Source organism: Ostrea edulis, chromosome 3 (genome assembly GCF_947568905.1).
Source record: "Ostrea edulis chromosome 3, xbOstEdul1.1, whole genome shotgun sequence".
In the NCBI taxonomy this organism is placed as follows: domain Eukaryota; kingdom Metazoa; phylum Mollusca; class Bivalvia; order Ostreida; family Ostreidae; genus Ostrea; species Ostrea edulis.
The window spans coordinates 96,747,741-96,770,744 of record NC_079166.1 but is presented as its reverse complement, the minus strand read 5'-3'; the positions used below and the strand labels follow the sequence as shown (position 1 = coordinate 96,770,744).

Sequence of the window (23,004 nt, the reverse complement as noted above, 5' to 3'; positions counted from 1 at the left end):
GAGGAAATCCACCTGTCCGAGTGGGCGACCGCCATACCCTCTCACATGCAACCAATGCCGATCACGGGGATCGGACTCGGGTCGCAGCGGTGAGAAGCAGGAGCGCTACCCGGACACCTCAGATCATGATTAACGCGTTGTCCACTTACAGCAACATTATACAACGAACATTGAATAGAATTATTGTCTGCATGTAATCTCCACATTGACAACGCTGTGTTAATACCTATTCTAATAAATATGAATACTTACCCTAAGGTTAGAACCCTGTTCTCTATTCTCACAGGACTATATTTTAAAACACACGTAAACCATTGATTGCGAAATTATTTCAAAAATAACCCGGTCTCCAAGCAGCACAATGTCAAATCCATCAAATTAAAACCCTAATTTGAATTTCCAATCACCAACGTCATGTTGAATATCACTTTAATGAAAGGCGATGATAGCGAACACTGACCAGTCTCATAGCTCCTATAAGCAATACAAAATGGATAGTTGGACAAACACGGACCCTGGACACACCAGGGATGAAATCGGGTGCCTAGGAGGAGTAAACATCCCCTATCGACCGGTCACACCCGCTGTGTGCTCTATATCCTGATCAGGTAAACGGAGTTATCCGTGGTCGGAATCAGTGTGCCAAGAACGGCCTAACAATCGATATGAAACACGTCATACAGTATTTGACTCAATGATAGGTTGTATAAACGAACTAGATCGTTATAACGACCATAAAATTTGCGAAATGCTGACTTCAATCGAGACTGTTGAAATCCCTCTACCCTCAATTTGTTTGTCAGTAGCTTGCCTCGACTATATTTATGATTTATGTACATAAAAGTACACGGATTTAGGATATATACCGGACGTAAATGAGTGGACAACATTGGTAAAACAAATTCAAAGTCAGTCTAAAAACACAAAGTAAGTTGGCATTATAAACCACTTAAGAAAATGCTTTTGTGCATTCTTGATGTTTTGAAAATTTACAAGAAGCGATGTTTTTATCCACGAAATATATTTTATTGGTAAACCCTAGAAGTTCCCACGGGCTTTACCATCTGGTCCCCGCCTTTACCTGGACCCAGTGAGGGCCGTAATGTGGCCCTATATCACTCATGAATATTTCTTCATTTTTTTTCCTCTCTCGTTAATCTCGGCTTAGATTCGGTGAATGCTGAAAGTAAATTTCCAGACATGAATTATGAAGGACTACTCCGAGATTCGGTGAAAGCGTCAGTCCAAATATTCAGCCGGACCGAATCTTATCTTCACCTTTCACTGATTATGTGATTTAGTTTCGTCTGTGTAACACCACGGTGATTGATTTGTAGTTGCATCCTAGAATTCTGTTTTACAATGTAGGTGTTGCATGTACCTATAGTTTCATCCTTATGGCAATTTAGGTTGGATTTAATAAGTCATTAAATAGTCATGAAAATTTTCATGCTATATTTTTAGCTTTTTCAAAAATTATCTGAAAATTATCAGAACTATATATAATATCTGATTCCTATAGACATCTCAAAGAAAGCATATGATTTGCATGTTGCAAGAAATGAAAAGGTAAATTTCTAAATTGTTGTTAGATGTTACCTATGGTCTTTGTAATTGGCTTAAATTGACACCTTAAACAACACAATTGTGATATAAGACAACTACGTTGCTTCAAGAATATGTTTTTCTCATATCTATTGAACATGTCAAAATGCGACAGATTGCATTTTTAAGAGGAATCTATAGAGTTTTTAACTTGGATGTAGTAATTTAGATTGTTGTGTCTTGGTTAGTTTAAGATACCAATATTCCCAAAGAAATTTTGGTTTGAAACATAATAATAGGGTTAGGCAGGATACATTACTGCCTAGATGGACTTCTTACTTAAGGTACAAGGTAAACATACATGTATACGCGCATACTCTTGCATTTTTCATATGAGAAGGGACAGTTCACTCATGATATAGCTACACCATAACGGAAAATTCGGCATGTAGAAAAAAAAAACGAAAAAAGAAAGAAAATAAAGAGAAACCAAACAACAAATGAAAAAGACAAAACAATATCGTCATGCAAGTAAAAAAAAAAGTAGAAAGAGATTTAAAAAAGGTATATGAATACCGGTTTGTATACTTGAACATAAGTTATAAACGTTTTGAATAATATTTATTATTGTGTGTTTACTAGACAAAACGTTTCATCGCTGCTTGATTTAAAGTCCAGGATCAAAACTTTGATACGGTACTAGTTAATAGAGGTTGATGATCAAAAGTTGAATTATTGTGCTTGATTTGAAACAATACAGTTCTAAGATTAGTATATTGACGAAAAACAACAAATAATGATTAGAATTTCCAACACAATACAGTTATCTTAAAGTTTCTTAAATACAAGCGTTTATTGATTTGTTTCCCTGTTAAAAAGATATGAAATTCCAGAGACCTTTAAATGACGTACCAGAGATATTTGTAACGTGGTCCGGCAAGTTGTTCCATCGTTTACCAATGGAAGGGAAATAATTCTATTGAAAGTAGACATTGACGGCAAACTGACAACTCAACTGTATGACAAACGGGATGATTACAGTTTCTCCATCGTCAACTGCCCATAATTATGTAGCACTATTCCATTATCACCTGCATATGGTGTTTATATATCTCAACTGATTCGATATGCAAGAGCTTGTTCTGCGTATAGTCAGTTTTTAAATCGAGGTAAGCTACTGACAAATAAGTTGATGGTACGGGGTTTCAACAGTCTCTATTGAAGTCCGCATTTCGCAAATTCTATGGTCGTTATAACGATCTAGTTCGTCAATACAACTTCGCATTGGGTCAAATGGTGTCTAACGTGTTTCATACCGATTGTTAAGCCATTCTTGGCACGCTGATTTTGACTGCGGATAATTCCGTTTACCTGATCAGGATATGGGGCTCACGGCGGGTGTGACCGGTCAACAGGGGTTGCTAACTCCTCCTAGGCACCTGATCCCACCTCTGGTGTGTCCAGGGGTCCGTGTTTGCCCAACTATCGATTTTGTATTGCTTATAGGAGTTATGAAATTGATCACTGTTCGTTATATTCACCTGTATAAGATGTAGTTCTAATTTCTGGAACCTTGAATTGTACATGATGTGATCTAAGATTATAAGAATGGTAATAATGAGTTTGCGGACGGTAGGGATATGCCAAATCATGTACAAATTGAGGTGAATAAGCATTTATAATTTCATAAAACAATATCAATTCTGTGGATTTTCCGCCTTGTTCGTAAAGGATCCCATCCTAGTACTTCATATGATATTGAGCGGAGGAATTGCATCTTTATTCCTTGATTATTCTTGCTGCTTCTACTTGTATATTTTGTAATAGTTTAGAGCCTTTTTCTGAACAGTTATCCCAGACAATACCAGAATATTCTAGGATAAGTCTAATAAATATCAACTAAATCTTGTTTTATCGTGGATTGACTGTGTATGTGATGCCAAAATACCATCATTTTAAAATTTCACAACTAGGTATGAGTTTCAATTTGATGTTCACTAAAATTGATATGAGGACGAAAGGTGAGGATAACGAACAGTGATCAATCTCAGAACTCCTATAAGCAATACAAAATAGAGAATTGGGTAAACACGGACCCCTGGATATACCAGAGGTAGGGTCAGGTGCCTAGGAGGAGAAACGATCCCCTGTCGACCGGCCACACCCACCGCGATACCTTTACCTTGATCAGGTAAATGGAGTAATCCGTAATAAAAATCTATGTGCCAAGATCTATGTGCCAATAACGGCCCAACAATCGGTATAAAACAAGTCAGACAGCATTTAACCCAATGATAGTTTGTATTGCCAAACTTGATCTTGATAGAGTCCATAGAATTTGCGAAATGTTAACTTTAAACGAGATTGTTGAAACCCCTAAAATATCAAACATCAAATTGTTTGTCAGTAATCTGCTCCAATTAAAAATTGATCGTACACACAACAAGCTCTTGTGTATCGTATCAGTTGAGAGATATAATAACAATATGCACGTGATAATGAAATATTGCTACATACATGTAAATATGGGAGAATCTGAAATAATCCTGTTTGTCATAAAGTTCAGTTGTTAGTTTACCGTTAATATCTACTCTGCGATGACCTTTGAACTCGGATTTCACCACTTCGATGAAATTCGGAAAAGAGGCACTGCGCACCTTATCCAATCCGGCAATTTCATAGAAACGTTGATTATTAAAATTTCTTTTGAGTGGTACATATAATGCTTAAAGTCATTCATGAGTCATTACACGATCTAAATGAAACATGAACATGTAGCCACTGACGTCAGTTTCCATCTCGGTATTACCTAGGGCTGCGTTGAAGATTGTAGCAACCTCATAGTGCTAGATAGTGTAATAAAATTGAACGAACATATAGGCTAGCCTACGTAGGGATAAGAAGTGTTAATCATACAGAGCGTCCACTAGACCTAGATTATCTAGCCTAGCAGCTAGGATAGCAGCTATGATTTAGAACTCACTCCAGATCCCAGAAACCCGTTTATATTCGGTCACCATCGTTCCCGTGCCTGGGTATATGACGATTGTGTCCAAGGCTGTGGTGGTTTAAACAGAATGGTCGTTGTAGGTATGTTCTAAAGCAACACTCCCTTGTTTATTTTGCTTCATTTTTTCTATCATATCGTGGGCATTATATTAGTTATACCGATATGACTGGTGTTAATTGTTGCAGTTGGGTACTTGAAAAATTCCGCCAATTAAAGCTTTAGTTAAAGTCTACAGCAAGCTATACACTGTTTAAGTTAGTACGATCAATCGACATAATGCTTTGACTGAAGAAAAAAAAACCCCAGCAAGTTATGCACAATACACGTTTGTCCGATCAATCGATATCCTTGCCCCCGACTAAAAATAATTTCTTTGCATCGTTCTTTTCCATGACCTCGCGCGGGAAAATCTTTATTCTATGCAGTTTGCAGAAACTCACATGGTATTTTGGTGTATATTTTAAAAGGTAAAAACAGTTAAAACACCTCTAAGGCATGTTTACTACTTTACAACTATCTCTCAATTTGAAAAAAAAATTAAAAATGTGTGTGGTGCGTACATTTTATTAAAGGAATATTATCGCGAATCGCGCGCCGTAATTTATTTATGTTATTTTTCATTTAGATTAAAAAGCATCAATGTCTGTCAGCTAACATCCCAGACTGTACTCGTTAATGCTGGTACCGAACATCCATGACTGTACTTGCACACTAATATCAAAGTCGGAATGTCAGAGCAAGATTTTCCGAAATGTTCAACCTATAGTAAATATGTTAATAATGTTTTGGGGTTTTTTTTTGGTATTTTTTTTTAAAGTTCCATGTATATGTAACTCTATTTAGAGGAGTATTACCCATTGTAGTCGTTTTCATTGTAAAATGGATATGTTGTAAATGAAATGAACCATGATGAAAACATCGACAGACGAATTACAGGCTGAGTACACACTACTACAAATTTGATAGCCACCTTTGATCAGAGCGAAGAAAATATAAGTCAGGAAGGTAAAAAGACATTGCCACTGGAAGGAACCGCAAAGGGTTAGTAGCTTTGTTGAGAAAATTTTATTGAAAAATGTTGTTCGTCAGATATACTGAAAGGAAATGATGATGGGTCTCTAGGGAATCGGAGTCAACATTTGATGCAGCAGCCTGAAGGGTTAACTTGTCTGTAATGTATTCTGTCAAATAAGACAGTGATCAATGAATAGAATTATCTGAAAGCAACTAGCAGCTCCTTAAAGTTGATAATTGAAGAAACATTTCATTAAATAGGATTTTAAAAACTAATTATCTTGATGTATTCACGAATGTCTATTTTAAATATTGTTCAGTTAAGGTGCTGAGATTTGCCGTCATTTCATTTGCCTTCATGTAATTTCCCACACATTTAGCTTGTCTTGGTTTTATGGTTTGTGAGATATATACATGTAGGACTTAACAATCAAAAAATAAACAAATGGAAGGAAATACGATGAAGAAACATGCTAATTAGATAAAGGGCAATGAGAAATACTCTAACTGGTCTCTTGGGTTCAATTATCAACACTGGCTGCATGTAGCAGCTTGTAGGGTTAAATTGTCTGTAATATATTCTATCAAATTACGGTTTAATCAATTCAAAAGCATTCATTGATAGCTTTTTCTTAATTTTATTACCACTGTCCTTTGCTGAAAAAGATATATAGATCTATAAGTTACTGTCGGCGGGTAAATAAATTGACACGTTTGAGTTGCTTTTATTAATATTTTCTAATATCATGTTTTCTTGTAACCTCCTTAGTATCGTTTTTTATGTTGATATTTGGAAAGAAGTCACTTTCTACCAGATTTCTTGTCTGCCTGGGGAATCACCTTATCATAATGACACAGCCACAAGTGGACATACGGTACTTTCACTGATCATGGCTTGTCCAAATCTGCGCACAAACTCACTAGAAGTTCTGCCATCATGACATTTAATGATATCCGGATCTCGTTCCTAGTTTACTTCGACTCACCTCTGTAATTTAAATTTAGTCCAGACAAATTGAATAAAAGAGTTCAAGTGATGATCTGTTCGTTTAGTGTTGATACTTCATACATGATTCATTTAGTCAGTTTTGATGACTCGCTCTTGTAAGCAAAACATTGTTAACATACATTATTTATTAAACCAGCTCCGTAGATGTTTATTTTCCTATCTACCAAAGTCCTCCCAACGTCTGCGAGTAGTTCATATGCGTGGGACTTCAACTTGTAAAACTGTTTTCAGTTCAATCTTTCTTTTGAAAACATGAGATAATTAAGTAAACAATGAAGTAGAATTCTTAATTGTTTTATTGTTTTTTGTTGTTGTTTTTTTTTTTTTTTTTTTTTTTTTTTTTTGCTTTCACCCATTCACATCCACACATGTAGAGTAATACGTGTTCAAATTCATTGTTTAAAGAGTACTTTTTTTGAATTTCATATACAGTTACATGCAGAAATTTATAGCTGTAAAAACAGGTTTTTCGATATTAACAATTTATCCCCCCCCCCATCCTTTATGAAATTTCTATATCCGCGCCTGAGTCCCAAGTATCAGAATTGCATTGAAAAGTATATCATATTCATAGAACATAGTGAACAACTAAGGAATATGTTTCAGAACCACATTTTTCCCGGGGAAAGGGTGGATGTTCCAATTCCACTCTATACAGTACAGTAAATTTATACACGGCAGCTTTACTACCTTGGTCAATGTTACTTTTTGGCCATAATGGCATTCCATACAGTCGATTTATGCATAGAAATCAAATCAAATCCAAAAATTATACACAGGGCTATGTATCCATAAATTTGTCATACATATTTACTACGTTGGACAATCCGGAAAATTTTGCTCCGACATTCCGACTTTGACATTAGTGTGTAGGTACAGTCATCGATGTCCGGTACCAGCATTGACGAGTAGATTTCTAGACGTTCCGTCCCATAATCGATTCGTCCCATTACCGATCCGTCCCTAGACTGTTCGTCCCCAAGTTAATACGTCCTCTAGTAGATCCGACCCAGAAAAAATAATAGTTTTACATGTGCTATTTACAGTACTGAATTGGTTTAATTCATCTGCGTATTTCATCTTCATGGTGTGTGTGCTGCTGATATCTTCTCTCATCAGGTAGTCATCCATTAATATGTTCTATGGTATTTATGGCTAGATTGCAGACTAATTATAGCAACAACCACGCTCGCTAGATGGCGTGTCATGTTCTATTTTTATTTCTACAGGAAAAGTGGGACGAGGTTCCACCCTATTTTTTACGGGCTAGTATGGATAAACATAGAGCCTACAAATGATGTGAAGTTGATCGTTCGGATCTAAATTAGCTATATTTAGCGTATCTCGCGTGATTAGACACATTCCAGAAAATCCCTTTGAGATTGAAGCGGTTAAGCAGAGCGAATATATGTAAACATGGACTTAACGGTGAAATACACAACAAAGACTGACATATTAATAAATTTTATGTATGAATAAATTATACTGAGGTCAAACATGGACGATAATTGCCCGTGTTCATATAGTATTTGATTGATTTAGATATCCAAGGAAAGATAACTCCCATTATTAACGTACACACAACGTACCGGAAGTATACAATAATACAATGTTTATACATTTCTGAATGATGAGTGAATCTTTATTTTCATCAGAATCTTTTCCATCACACTCACAGATCAGGTCCCCATACCCCTATCAGTGTCAATCTGTGACTGATAGTAGTGCGGTATTTAATTTGATATAGTCTAGCGGGAATTCGAAATATGGTAGTGACATTTCTTCCTCACTGAATTAGCTGAATTTTTAGCATTTAAAAGTGAGGTATGGACTGGGGGGTTAAAAATGTTATTTGCCAAATTTTCAACAATATTAATTACAAGGCAAGGCAAATCTAAAAGGGGCCATAAGCTACAGATGATACAATTTTCACTTGCAAGTTGCACTGCCACTAACTACACGTAGTGACTTACTTACAGATAAATAAAGTAACTTACAAATATTTTATTTATTTATATATCATTTCATTTCATTTTTTGATATCATGGTTTGTACTTGAAGAGTGATCGCAATAAAGGGACATTAATTATTAGTGTTACAAAAAATCTGATCATGCAGTTTTTAAATTTCTGAATTTTGAAAAAATAAAAATAAATAAATAATAAACATTTCAACCATTCATTCTCAGACAGATTCTGATACCACTCAGCCCCCCCCCCCCCCGACTGGTCAGAGAGTTCTGCTTCTATTAGTTCTTATGCAACTCAGCCCCCAGACTAGCCAGAGAGTCGACTTGTTGATGTTTAGTAAATCAGTTTTCCTATTAATTTTACTTTTGCTACTGTTCATCAGTTCATTAGGCTATGGCCCAATCTGATTAAATTTAAGATCTTTGATCCGTTTCGTATACCTCTTCCTTTCCTGTATCTGTGATGTCCAGAGGTGAGATATATTCTTTCCAAAACAACTAAGAATGTTCATCGAACAATTCAGTATGTTTTCCTTTTATGTTGTATGCCTTATTTCAAGAAATAAATTTGGGTCACTTTTTAATGTGAAATGGGACATTTTCCGTTTTTGACAACCTGACGGTAGGGGTGTTTAAAACACTATACCTCATTTTCTGTAAGGAAGTGGAGTAAAAGGAATTCAGATATGGATTCAGCATACTCAAAATTGGTAATTACACCTGATTTTTATTGTTTTGGGTAATGATGTTTCAAGAAATAAAGTTGGGTCACTTTTTGATGCGAAATGAAACATTTTCCGTTTTTGGCAACCTGACGGTAGGGGTGTTTAAGACACTATACCTCATTTTCTGTAAGGAATTGGAGTAAAAGGAATCCAGATTTGAAATCAGCATACTAAAATTGGTAATTACACCTGATTTTTATTGTTTTGGGTAATTTTTGAAATATAGGTGGTGGTTGCTACTAATTAATCTTGATCACACGTTATAATGTATATTAATCTTCTTGAGACTGTTTATCATAACAAATGTATCTTCTTTTAAAAGCAAGAAAAACATACTTTGCCAAAGCATTTAATAATAAGCTTTAAGTCTTTCCCAAAAATAGGAGATGTTGTGGTATTTGACAGCTGTTTCTAAGATCATTATACACATCACAATATTCAATAAAGTGGGCTTCATTTTCAATACAAAGAATACCTTTTGTTTTTAGACAAAATTCACATACTCTGTCATTTCTTGGAATATTTCTATACCTGTCACTTTCTAGTTCCAGATCATGAGCAATTCTTTGAACTCCTGGAGTTAAAAAGAAACTTCTAATAGTTAGGTTACTGTAAGCTCATAATTAATGATCAAAGGTTGCACAACAATGCAGTTATAAAAACTGTTTTCACTAAGGTGTTTTCACAATGATCAGTGGACATGGGACACACATTTACATTATACTATATATATTTGAATAACGATGTTTCTACAATAATTAATGAGCACACATTTTCATAACAATCACACTTCAAATAAAAATTATAAATCCTAGTTAAGGGTTGTATAAACAATTTTATTTACACGTTTAACTTCGGCAGTTATCTAATTTTGATAACTATAACTGCAATATATATGCAAAAACTTCCTTTTTTCTGAAGTAATAATCATTTATTATGTCTTTGACAAAACAAAAAAAAAAAAAACAATTGGAGGGGCCGAATCGACTAAGCAAAATGAGCCGAATCGACCATGGGACGGATCGATTAGGGACGGACCGATTGTGGAAAGAAACTACCTGCTACCGACGAGTACAGTCTGGGATGTTAGCTGACAGACCCCACTCCCTTAAAAGGTGAAAATCAAAAAAATGGGAGAGGCCACTATGTTATTATATTAACACTGACTTTAACGTGCATTTAAATACTATCACATAGTATCCAAAAAAATCCATGATGCAAGAAAGTTGTCTTTGAATATTTTTTGACATATTATCAACATAGTTGCCAAATAACCCGAATTCATCGGGTTACATCCGATTTTTCGACATGTAACTCGATTATTTTTTATGACCTGGCGGGTCATAAATTAGTTCGTGTAATTTCCAGCTTGCAACACACGCTTGGATCTACTTAAACAATGCCAATAGTCATGTACATTACATATAAGTTATCAAAGAAAGTGTTAACTATCATCTGGGAGTTGTTTTGACAAATTGGGGATTGAAATTTGAAGTCCTTATGTAAAATGGCACGAAGATACTGATGGATAGATGCAAGCGTAGACGATAATCTACCCCCTCCCCCTAGTAATATTTGGAACGCGCCATGTAGGATTTTGTGACTCGGATCTAAAATTAGGTAAGGTGCGATGTACAGATGAATGTATACTATAAGTTGTATAATTTCAAAATCAATCAGTTTTTTGGATAATTTTATAACAAAATAATTTCCATTCTACATATATTATTAACAAGAAATTGTAAGTGCTTCCAACAGAATGGAACTTTTTTTTTCTCCCATGAAAATTCTTATATCTAAAAATAATTCAGTAGTGTTCCACGGTTATTGCTTATACCAGTAAACATATCGATCAGTATACATATATAGTCGTCCAAATTTTGACCGATATTATTGGATTGAAGGACCGAATCCATGCTGAATTTTATATTGCATCACACAAAATGAAATTTGGAAGATATTTTCGGCCCATTGTAGTTCAGATGTTTACACCTAAAGTTCTAAGGAATGAAGGGTGGGATTGACGGAGTGTATTTGTATACAGTAAAGGCTAACCGAACGGAAAAAATTAATCAATAGAAGCATTCATTATCGGGACACTTAAACAACCAGAAATGCTGTACGTTCATGTTACACCAGATATACGACATACTCGTACACCAACATCGTTTAGTACGCCGAGTTTTATTTAAATGTAAAGTGTAACCTGTGTAAAGATATTTGTGACCTGAATATTCAAACGAGTCGAATCTTACTTCACGAAGTAGAGTCGATTAGAGTCGATTTATACAGTTAAAACGAGATTAAACATATAAAATCCAAAATCATCTCTACTAGATTTTTTTATTGCAGACACAGAATCATCTTTATTATATTTTTTTATTGCAGACACAGAATCATCTTTATTATATTTTTTTTATTGCAGACACAGAATCATCTTTATTATATTTTTTTATTGCAGACACAGAATCATCTTTATTATATTTTTTTTATTGCAGACACAGAATCATCTTTATTATATTTTTTTATTGCAGACACAGAATCATCTCTACTAGATTTTTTTTACTGCAGACACAGAATCATCTTTATTATATTTTTATATTGCAGACACAGAATCATCTTTATTATATTTTTTTATTGCAGACACAGAATCATCTTTATTATATTTTTTTTATTGCAGACACAGAATCATCTTTATTATATTTTTTTATTGCAGACACAGAATCATCTTTATTATATTTTTTTATTGCAGACACAGAATCATCTTTATTATATTTTTTTTATTGCAGACACAGAATCATCTTTATTATATTTTTTTATTGCAGACACAGAATCATCTTTATTATATTTTTTTTATTGCAGACACAGAATCATCTTTATTATATTTTTTTATTGCAGACACAGAATCATCTTTATTATATTTTTTTTATTGCAGACACAGAATCATCTTTATTATATTTTTTTATTGCAGACACAGAATCATCTCTACTAGATTTTTTTTATTGCAGACACAGAATCATCTTTATTATATTTTTATATTGCAGACACAGAATCATCTTTATTATATTTTTTTATTGCAGACACAGAATCATCTTTATTATATTTTTTTTATTGCAGACACAGAATCATCTTTATTATATTTTTTTATTGCAGACACAGAATCATCTTTATTATATTTTTTTATTGCAGACACAGAATCATCTTTATTATATTTTTTTTATTGCAGACACAGAATCATCTTTATTATATTTTTTTATTGCAGACACAGAATCATCTTTATTATATTTTTTTTATTGCAGACACAGAATCATCTTTATTATATTTTTTTTATTGCAGACACAGAATCATCTTTATTATATTTTTTTATTGCAGACACAGAATCATCTTTATTATATTTTTTTATTGCAGACACAGAATCATCAGCTACTATGGCTAGTTCTCCCTAGTTTAGTTCTTTAGATTTGTTTTTCCATGTATTGCTTTAATCAGCCATTTCCGAATGAGAAATTGAAGCAAAAATATCGTTATAATTACCAGTAAAAGGAATTTCTTCTATGTCGTCTTGCGTCCATGTTATAAAGACATTCTGTTTCCGATCTAGTTCTCCATGTTATAAAGACATTCTGTATCCGTTCTAGTTATCTGTGTTATAAAGACATTCTGTATCCGATCTAGTTCTCCTTGTTATAAGGACATTCTGTATCCGATATATATGTTTAATTTTGAGATATCGAATGCGCACAAGATTTGGTTTTTATTAAGCTTTGAATTATATAGCATGTGCTAATTGATGAATGCATGCATTCTATACTTTCATTCAGTGCACTATCATAGCAGAGGTAAACGTGATTGATATTACATGAAATAAATATACCACTGATACGATTTAGAGTAAAAGTTCAATAGCTGCTGTCTTCAGTTAAATTACCGACACACTGATTTTGACTACGGAAAACTCCGTTTACCTGAATAAGATATAGGGCCAACGGCGGGTGTGAACGGTCGACAGGGGATGCTTACTCCTCCTAGACACCTGATCCCACCTTTGATGGGTCCAGGGCTTCATGTTTGCCTAAATATCTATTTTGTATTGCTTATGGGAGTTATGAGATGGATAAATGTTTGATATCTTAACATTTTGTATTGCTTATGGGAGTTATGAGATGGATTACTGTTTGTTATCTTAACATTTTGTATTGCTTATGGGAGTTATGAGATGGATTACTGTTTGTTATCTTAACATTTTGTATTGCTTATGGGAGTTGTGAGATGGATTACTGTTTGTTATCTTAACATTGTGTGCATGTTGGCGTGGAAATGAAAATATATAAAATTGAAACCCTGCGACAGATGGAAAGTTCCATTGAACGTAAAGATATGGTTTATGCGACCCTATTTATATTTCGATGCTTTTTTTTTTAGATTGTGAGACATGTACCTTTTATTTGTCATAGGCATGTTTCTCCTGACAAGCCAGCTCTACATTCAATTTCCTTTTGTCGTAAGGTAATTCACTTTTCTGCCACGTAATCTATGATTAATCTATCCGAGTATTTGAACGTTGTTACATGTAAGTTTTGCAATTTCCTTAATTCTGAATCTTTGTAATAAAAAAATAATTCTGCTTCAGGTAAAGTTAACTGGGTTTAGGTTTCAAAGTACATGTAGAATGTATGTTTCAAAGGTTTCAGTCACTTTAAAATAATTTCATATATGATGGATATGATAGGTAATGCAGTCAATTTGACATTTTTATAACCAACTAATATCTCGGGGGATGTTTCACAATGGTATTTTACAATGTGCTTAGACATAATGTGAAAACACTTTGATTTGTTTTTATATGTAAAAAAAAAAAAAATGCAGTACAAGTATCGTGTTTTGGCCACAACCTTGTACGAAATGACAGAAACAATGAAATAACACTTTGTTTGGTTCTGACAGTATTTCCAGTGTCAAATGTCCTTCTACATACAACTTTGGATCAGAGGATTGCAATAAAAAGGAAAACATCACCGCCACTTACAATGTAACCACCGTAGCACCCAAGGGAGACGAAAAAGAACAAAATAGAACGCAACGAAACAGCAGCACGGATAACACAGAACAAACAGAGTCTGTCAATAGTACCGGACTTATCATCGGAATTTGTATATCATCAGTCGTTCTTATTACAGCTATCGCTGTCGTTTTGGTCCTGAAAAGGTGGAGTGTAGCGGGATGCTGCAGTAGTAGGGATGACATTCTGGATTTAACAGAACAAGGTCCATTGAATCAGATCCCCACACAGGACAAAACAGATGGACTAATTGATCACGATCGTCAGTGAACCTCACTTACACAAAAGGGACCTAGATTCATCACACCAAATTTTAGTAAAACTCAGTATGCTTATGTACATGTATATTGCAGTTTTTTTAAATTTACTAACAGGAACTTGTTTCGGTGTCATAACATGTAGAAGAAAATCGGATATAACTAACGCTGTGCTCCGTCACATGCATGTGGCTACTTAAGATGGATCCATGTTACTCTGGGACTTTATTGGTATCATACGGGTCGGACACCGTGTTCTTCACTCTAATTTCATGTACGTAAAGGAAATATCGTATGTTACTTAACGTTTAATCAAGTGTCTCTGATGATATATTTCTGCTTACGATGGATCCATGCTACTCTGGGACTTTCCATTCATGTGGTATCCGTCTTTAAGCAGTGCCAAGTAGTACATTTAACCTCTACACTATCGCGTCATTATTGAATGAATCTGAAGTATTGCAGTGAAAGGTATTAATTTGTGCATGTATTATTAGGTTTGTTACTTGATTGAGGACACGTAGTGGTTCATCTAGTAGATCCTTTGCTTGTCATGCCAATTTACAGTATCCATGTTTTAATTAGACAAATAGCAATAATCTAATCATTTAGGTGATATGTAATATTTGTATTTGTATATATTCGGTGATTTTTACTAACATTTAAGAAATACAATCTTTTGTATAATTTACATGTTTCAGTCTGATTGTGTAACCTCACTGGTTGTGCAAATACGATGTATACATTCCATTCGATATATATAGGATATCCCATTTTGTAAATATGTGATAAAATGAATTATTGATTGAATATTGTTTTACGTCCCTCTCGAGAATATTTCACTCATATGGCGATGTCACCAATGCCGGTGAAGGGCTGCAAGATTTAGGTCTATGTTCGGCGCTTAAGGCCTTTGAGCAGGGAGAGATCTTTATCGTGCCACACCTACTGTGACACGGGACCTCGTATTTTGCGGTCTTATCCGAAGGATCGCCCCATTTAGTCGCCTCTTGCGACAAAGCAAGGGGTACTGAGGATCTATTCTAACCCGAATCCCCACGGGATGATGAAATGAATTACATTCAATACTTATTTTCTATACTACAATAATTAATATTCTCATTTAGGAATGCATATCTGTAAAAGGAACACCTGACAAACATCTTTTTAAAATGATCAAATGTGTGCAAACATAGGCAGAAGACATATCCCTACAGTGGCGGATATAGAGCCACGCCCCCTTTTTGTGACCAAAATAAAAGAAATCTGTAAAAGTATAACATCTGACATTATACAATTTCGGATTTCAAACATTTCGGTTGAGTATCACTGAATAGACATTATTTGTCGAAATGCGCATCTGGTGCATCAAAATTAGTACGGTATAAGTTTCACATACAAACAAATGCAATAAGATGAACATATCAATGATTTGTTTTAATTCATGATTTTATCATTATAAAGTATAGCTAGAATAACCCATTAACGTAACCTAAAAGCTTCGAAACCCTGGGGATCCGAATTAGAACAGGTCCTCAGTACCCCTTGATTGTCGTAAGAGGCGACTAAATAGGGCGGTCCTTCGGATGAGACAACAAAAACCGAGTTCCCGTGTCACAGCAGGTGTGGCATGATAAAGATTTCACCTGCTCAAAGGCCGTAGGAGCCGAGTGTAAGTGTACATTTTGCAACCCTTAACCGGCAATGGTGACGTTTCCATATCAGTGAAACATTCTTGAGGGGAACTTTAAAATACACAATCAATCCATCAAAACCCTGGAGCGCCAGACCCCAAACCTATTGGATCTCCCATTTTAACAAATTGTGGATCCACCACTGCTATATACTCGTATAGTTGAATTTAAACACCTAACCTTATGATTATCAAATGGATATTCATTCGATTTACTACATAATTCGCACTATATATTGCAAAAGTTTTAGACATATCAATTACAAATATTTCCATTATAAAATAGAACAGGTTTATCTTCTTCAATAGCTGAGCTAACAGCCTAAAACTAGATCGATATGTTGGGATCTTCGAGGTGAATGTTACACATAATTTCGAGAACTGAAATTGAACATGGGATTTTTAAATTGATGACAAGAGAAAATCTGAAAAATCCCATGAAGGATAAAGAATTAAGGATGGGACAAACACGGGACCCAGATCCCACCAACGATGGTTTCATGTGCCTGGAAGGAGTCGGCATTGACTGGTCACACCCACCGTGAGCCCTGTATCTTGATCAGGTAAACGGACTAATGTAGTTAAAATCAGCGTGTAAAACGGTTAAACAGTTGGTATGAAACACGTCAGACATTCTATCCCTTACAAGGGGTTGTATTTCTTAATTAGATCATTAGACTACAGATTACTCCGTTTACCTGATCAAGATATAAGGCCGACGGCGGGTGTGACCGATCGAGGGGGATGCTTACTCATCCTATTCATCCGATCCGACCTCTGGTATATCCAGGGATCCGTGTTTGCCCAACTCTCTATCTTTAATTGTGTCCCTGTTCGTTATCGTTGCCTTTCATCATTATAACAACCATAGTAATATGCTGAATTCAAACAAGATCATTTGACAAGTCCTAGTGGGTGGTTTCGATGAGTTAGATACTTTAGTCTTATAATGAACAAGGCGTGCATCATTAATTTTTTACTAGCATACAAAATGGCCGACATATATTGTTGCGTTGGCTCCAGTAGCCAGTTTTGATGTTGTAGTGTTAAACAAACAAAAGGCACGCTCGTTCGAGTTTTTAACCCCAACACAAACTAACACTAGATGTCGAAACACAGGAGAAAATTATTGGAGGATTTTTATGTTTCTCCCTATTGTAAAATAACCATATTGACCATGTGTCTAAATCTTTTATCACGGAAATTTCTCTCCTATGTAGAAATAAAAATGATCCTTCGAATACAACGTATTTTTTGAAAGTTCAAATATCTACCATTGGTTTTTGTTCCACAGTTTTTGGACTAATTCACGTTACTCAAATTTTGAGAAGGTTCGTCAACTTTGAAAAACGTGCTGCTAGTTATATTTGAGATGCAGTCAATGGTACGCCCTCTCGGCGTCGCTTTGAAAATGTTTGTTGGCTCACATTCCATGAACAGCTTATCGTAAATAAATATGTTTTGTTAAACAAATCCCTGTCTAACATCACTCCTGTTTGTTGAGATTGATGTTTCAATTCCAATAAAATAACAAATACAATATCCGATCCGACTGCAATTAGAGATTGTTTGTATCACTTCAAACTTGTAGCGATTTGAAATTCTTTCCAAAAATCTACTGCTACTTAATAAAATGATTCAGATTTACATGTATACACAAAAATATCCCCAACATTCCATGATTTCAAGTAACAAGTGAAATAATTTGCAATGCAAAGTCGATGTAATATAATAAAAGTGTGTGTATGTGAATAGTCTATCAAATATCAAATGTGTTTTTGTGTGAACACAAACGAGGAAACCAAGAGTTGTGACACGTTTGTTATTCTTTGTGTAAATATCGATGTCAATTTCTCAGAAATTGGGTTTTCTTGTAATTTTCAAAATCTCGGAGTAACGTTCTGGGAAAACGACTAGAATGAAGCTTTTAGAGTATACATATTATCCTTAGAGCACTCTAATTGGTCTCCGTAAAAGTCATTACAAAGCTGGTCATTTTGATTGTAATTTCTCTCTTTCTCCTTCACAGATCAACATTGAATTCATATTTATGAAAATATGTATATCAAATATGTGTAAAACATAAAAGAACTGGTGAATTAGTTTACTTACCCCTGTATGCTCTAAATATTGAAATCGAAAGTAAAGGATTTAATGTGACATGTCTTTAAAAATAGGTAACATATTAATATTCTTCATCAATAAAAAAACAAAACAAACGGTGACGATAATGATAGGGGATAAGAATGCAAGACTGAAAATATATTAATTAAAACTTTTCTAAACCGGCCAGTTGTCAGACTGAATGAAACGAGAGGGATGATCGGTTCACCGAGAAATTAGGACTTAGGGATGATTTACCTCGTTTAAAATTAGATATTTCATCTTCGCCCCATTATTCTTTTTAAACAAAACAAACACCTATATTCATATCACAACCAATTTTGAAGAAAACAGTATATAATAATGATTTGGGAAATAAATACAAGCTGAATCTTTGTATAATCCTTATCAAGGAGTTTACGTAGATGCAATACACAAGTTGAAAACGGTTTATGATCCTTAATTATCGGCAGATAATTAGTGGTCTCTGAATTAATACCAATTGCATTCGGCTGATCCTAATTAATACCTCCCATAATTCCGTTAAAATATAGTCTCGCTATCCCCAGACTCTCGCTTTAGAGACTTTGCAAGAGATAGAGTCTGTTTCGATTCCTATTTTGATTTTGTGACCAACGGAGGGCGTTAAACCAAAACAATAACAATAGCTGCTCCTGATAAGGATATAAATTATTCGTTACAAAGTAAATACATATATTTTATTGTGTGTTGAATCAAAATGTCATTTAGTATTGATAACTGAAGGTATGTTGTTTGAAAATTTAATTTCGCCTTTGTAAACAAACTTTGACAGTTTTTCTGTTCCCCCACGTTTCTCTATCAGGCAAACAGAAACAAGACCGATTTCACGTAAGCCTCGATTTGAAATCACAAAATTAGAATGGGAATCGTACCAGACTCATGCTCGTGCAAACTGTCTGGGGAAAGCGAGACTAGCTTTGGTGGTCCTTTTTTGAATTAACACATAAATGCAAATATAAAAAGAGGTGTCTTTATTGGCATTCTTTCTGTTTATATATGCAAGATGAAGATAACGAACAGTGATCAATCTCATAACTCCCATAAGCAATACAAAATAGATAGTTGGGGAAACATGGACCCCTGGACACACCAGAGGTGGGATCAGGTGCCTAGGAGGAGTAAGCATCTCCTGTTGACCGGTCACACCCGCCGTAAGCCAAGAACGACTTGTGTATGTGGTTTATACACTCAAAACTTTTTTAAAACGTATGTGAAAAGTACTGGTGTACTTATAAAAGTGCAGTTGAATATATTCGTAGAAATGTTCAATATATGGACATCAAGAAATTTAAAATATAATAATAGTAACTATTCATTCCACTTTTTTTGGCTTACTGTTTTTGCCTATAATAGCTCTAAAACTTCATTGTTATTTCGGATTTCAAACATTTCGGTTGAGCATCACTGAAGAGACATAATTTGTCGAAATTCGCATCTGATGCAGCAACATTGTACCGTATAAGTTTTACATTAATGAATGTGATTCAATTCTTTAAGTTAAAATTCGTGAATCTTGCGATCAATTCGAATTCTGAATTAAGTACAAGCACGTATATGTTTCGATGTTTTAACTACAAGTTTACTGTCTGAATGCTCGGTTAAATAAACTAACTACAAGCTATGTGTACACATCACGTAATATTGTTAAAAATATTTAGCAGTTGTGTATTTGACCACAGGCAGCTATGCGTTGATGTCGGGTTATGTTTGAACCAGTACGGCTTGCAAATCATTTACACTTCAATGATTTCGCAAACAATGGCTTACGTGTGTATATTAAAATTTAGTTATTATAAAAATGTGAGAATAGGAACAAATAATTGAGAGGACCACGTCCTAAGGTTAAGGTAAGTTTTCATTTTTATTAGAATAGGTATTAAGACAGCGTTGTCAATGCATATATTATATGCAGACAATAATTATATTCAATGTTCGTCGTTTAATGTTGCTGTAATTGGACAATACGGGTCCACAAAATGCCGAATGAAAATACAATATTTTACCATAAAAATACTCAAGTGATCGATAAAGCCTGTGGGCCTCTTAGTTTTTTTCATTTCAACTGCAAAAATAAGGATGTTGCTAAAACGCGGAACGGAAAACTCAACGGAGGACGGAACGGAACGCAAAACGGAAACTATTTTATGCAATAATGGTATGAGGAGGTCAGCATTTTGTGATATTAAAGAATTATTATCAACAAAGGAAGTAGAAATTACAGAGAGAACAGGAAGTCATCCTCAGAATCCACCATTTCATATTAATGCCCCATGCTGATGCATTATTGTGAATTTAAAAACGGCGAATTTTTGAATGAATGTACCAACAGGCACTTGTTTAACATTTGGCATAGTAAGTTTTAATAAAAATATTGAGCAATTGCCTGTTGGTAATATCCTTCTTCCCGGCTTTATCACCCCACCCCCTCCAAATTGTGACAATATGCTGTTTCACAAACAAAGAAACCGTAAGATAAACTGAAAAAGACTTGAATCATAACTGAACCCCTTTCAAATTTTATTACTTTATTCTGACTGATACCTTAAGAACATATTCTATGAGCCTACCTAATGAATAAAAGGTACTCGCCCCCTGAAAACCTCATTGTAAAAGATACTATAATTTTTTTGAACAATTTTCCACAAACATAACCTTTTTAAATTGAACGTGCTTTTAATCGACCTAGATATGTTTAACATAGCTGAGTTTGAACTTGAATTTAGTTCTACATCTTGTACAATATACATTTATGCATCATTTCAAATTGTAAAGCAAACGAGTTTGGTGTGGGGGAAAGGTTTGCCTCATTTGGGATGAATATATGTAGACATTCGTAGATGAACCGATATCCTGCGGATTAGTGTTGAAACTGAAGAGATACAGCGTGGAAGAAATATTGAAACAGAATCAATGTAAGATAGGGTGTATTTTACGACCCATACTTGGAGGAATCAACATATTTATTTCATGATATATAAAATAGCTAAAAGGATAACACAGAATTTATACTTGTTTGTATGATATTCGTAAGATTGTTTAACTATATATCGTCAACTATATTATCAGCCATAATACTGTCCATCTCATTGCGATCCAACCTCTCCCTCCAACACCCCCCAAATGCACCAACGTAGTGAAGTTGAAGTGTGTTGTAGTAACATACATAACGGCAAACTGACAACTCAATTGTAACCATCCCATAGCTGTTATAGGTCAAGAAAATCAATATTTTTGCATGGTGCAATCTATAATTAAAAACCATGTCATTAATCTATATACGAGGAGTTTTCCATCTGTGTTTTGACTGCAGGTTCGACACAATAAAAATATATTGCGTAACTGATTACACTTCCCACCATCTATCCACGATACAATATGTAAGTAGGTCAGGAATATAGAGCATGCAACGGTGTTAGACTTCCCTTACCATTTCTAAACGACCAAGATATCGTCAAAACAATCAAATTTGATTTCGTTTTTAGTTTCAAAGATCAGAATGACAGTAATGATGATTCGGGAAGGAAAAGACAAAAGATAAAAAAAATATAGGTCTGCGTTTGTGGAAGACAATGCCCCGGAGTCAAGTCTTCAAAACACCGCCATGAATTTTACGAGGACTGTTTACTGAAATACATGGTTAGAACAAGTGCTAGATAAAGGTTGCCATTTCATGTCAAGCATGAATGTAAAATGGTTTGTGGTCCACAGCATGCCATGCACAATGAAAAGTAATCGTGTTTTCAATTTATGTGTACTTCAAACAAACAATTGACAATGACAGGTATATGCGGGGGAGGAGGGCATGATTTTATCCTCGTTCCCGCATTTTTTTCTGTGGACGATCTTGTTATAAAAAATGTATATAGTTTTATTCGGCCAAATTCCTCTTCATTATTTCTAACAGGAGCAATATTAGTAGTGAATTTTTTTTATCAAAGTTCATGAAGACCAATACCACGTGTGGAATATGATGATACCAAATAAATCATATAGTATATAGCACGTATATGAGTTCACAGCATTTACTATAAAGGTGATTTCATTATGGCAATTTCACTGGCTGACTCCCTAAGCTAAACTTGTCAATATTTGACTGGTTCTGTCTATTCCGCAATCCCTTTCTTAAGGGACCAGTCAAGCTTTGTTGTGTATAACAGAGCGGTTTCAATAATACCGCTTGAAAATTACTTTTGTAACTTTTAAGCGCTTTGTTGTCCCGCTCTCTCTCTTAGAATATCGCCAAGATGCCGATGTTTTTGGTGGCAATTTTGTTAAATGTAAGGTGAAGATAACGAACAGTGATCAATCTCATAACTCCTATTAGCAATACAAAATAGATAGTTGGGCAAACACGGACCCCTGGACACACCAGAGGTGGGATCAGGTGCCTAGGTAGAGTAAATGAATTGCAAATTTTCGAAGCGATTGATAATATGAGAAGAATTAAGCTGAAAAACATCGATCAGCTGCAAATTTGTTGTATTTACGCATGAATTGGAACTTTCATAATCTTGAGGACACTTAAATTTTGATGAGTATTCTGGTGACAATGACTGCATTAGGGACCAATCTTTTGAT

General features: G+C 34.7%; 2 protein-coding genes across 2 annotated transcripts in view; one reads left to right on the top strand and one right to left on the bottom strand.

The window, feature by feature from the left end:
- Positions 1 to 18,429, bottom strand: part of LOC125672976 (uncharacterized) — a 96,979-nt gene extending 78,550 nt beyond the window's left edge. The window contains exon 1 of the mRNA XM_056159617.1: positions 18,394 to 18,429. The gene's annotated coding sequence lies outside the window, so the exon portion shown is untranslated. The remainder of the gene's footprint in view (positions 1 to 18,393) is intronic.
- On the top strand, positions 13,693 to 15,277 carry LOC130053068 (uncharacterized). The gene is made up of 2 exons (XM_056159625.1): positions 13,693 to 13,778; positions 14,217 to 15,277. Exons 1-2 carry the CDS (start codon positions 13,705 to 13,707, stop codon positions 14,599 to 14,601), a joined length of 459 nt encoding a protein of 152 aa, XP_056015600.1. The 5' UTR covers positions 13,693 to 13,704; the 3' UTR covers positions 14,602 to 15,277.
- Positions 18,430 to 23,004: the final 4,575 nt, after the last annotated feature.

Bases quoted from the DNA above. Each gene is read 5' to 3' on its own strand.
- LOC130053068 (XM_056159625.1), top strand. From the start codon at position 13,705: ATGTACCTTTTATTTGTCATAGGCATGTTTCTCCTGACAAGCCAGCTC. The intron at 13,779-14,216 runs GTAATTCACTTT...TGGTTCTGACAG, and splicing joins CAATTTCCTTTTGTCGTAAG to TATTTCCAGTGTCAAATGTC.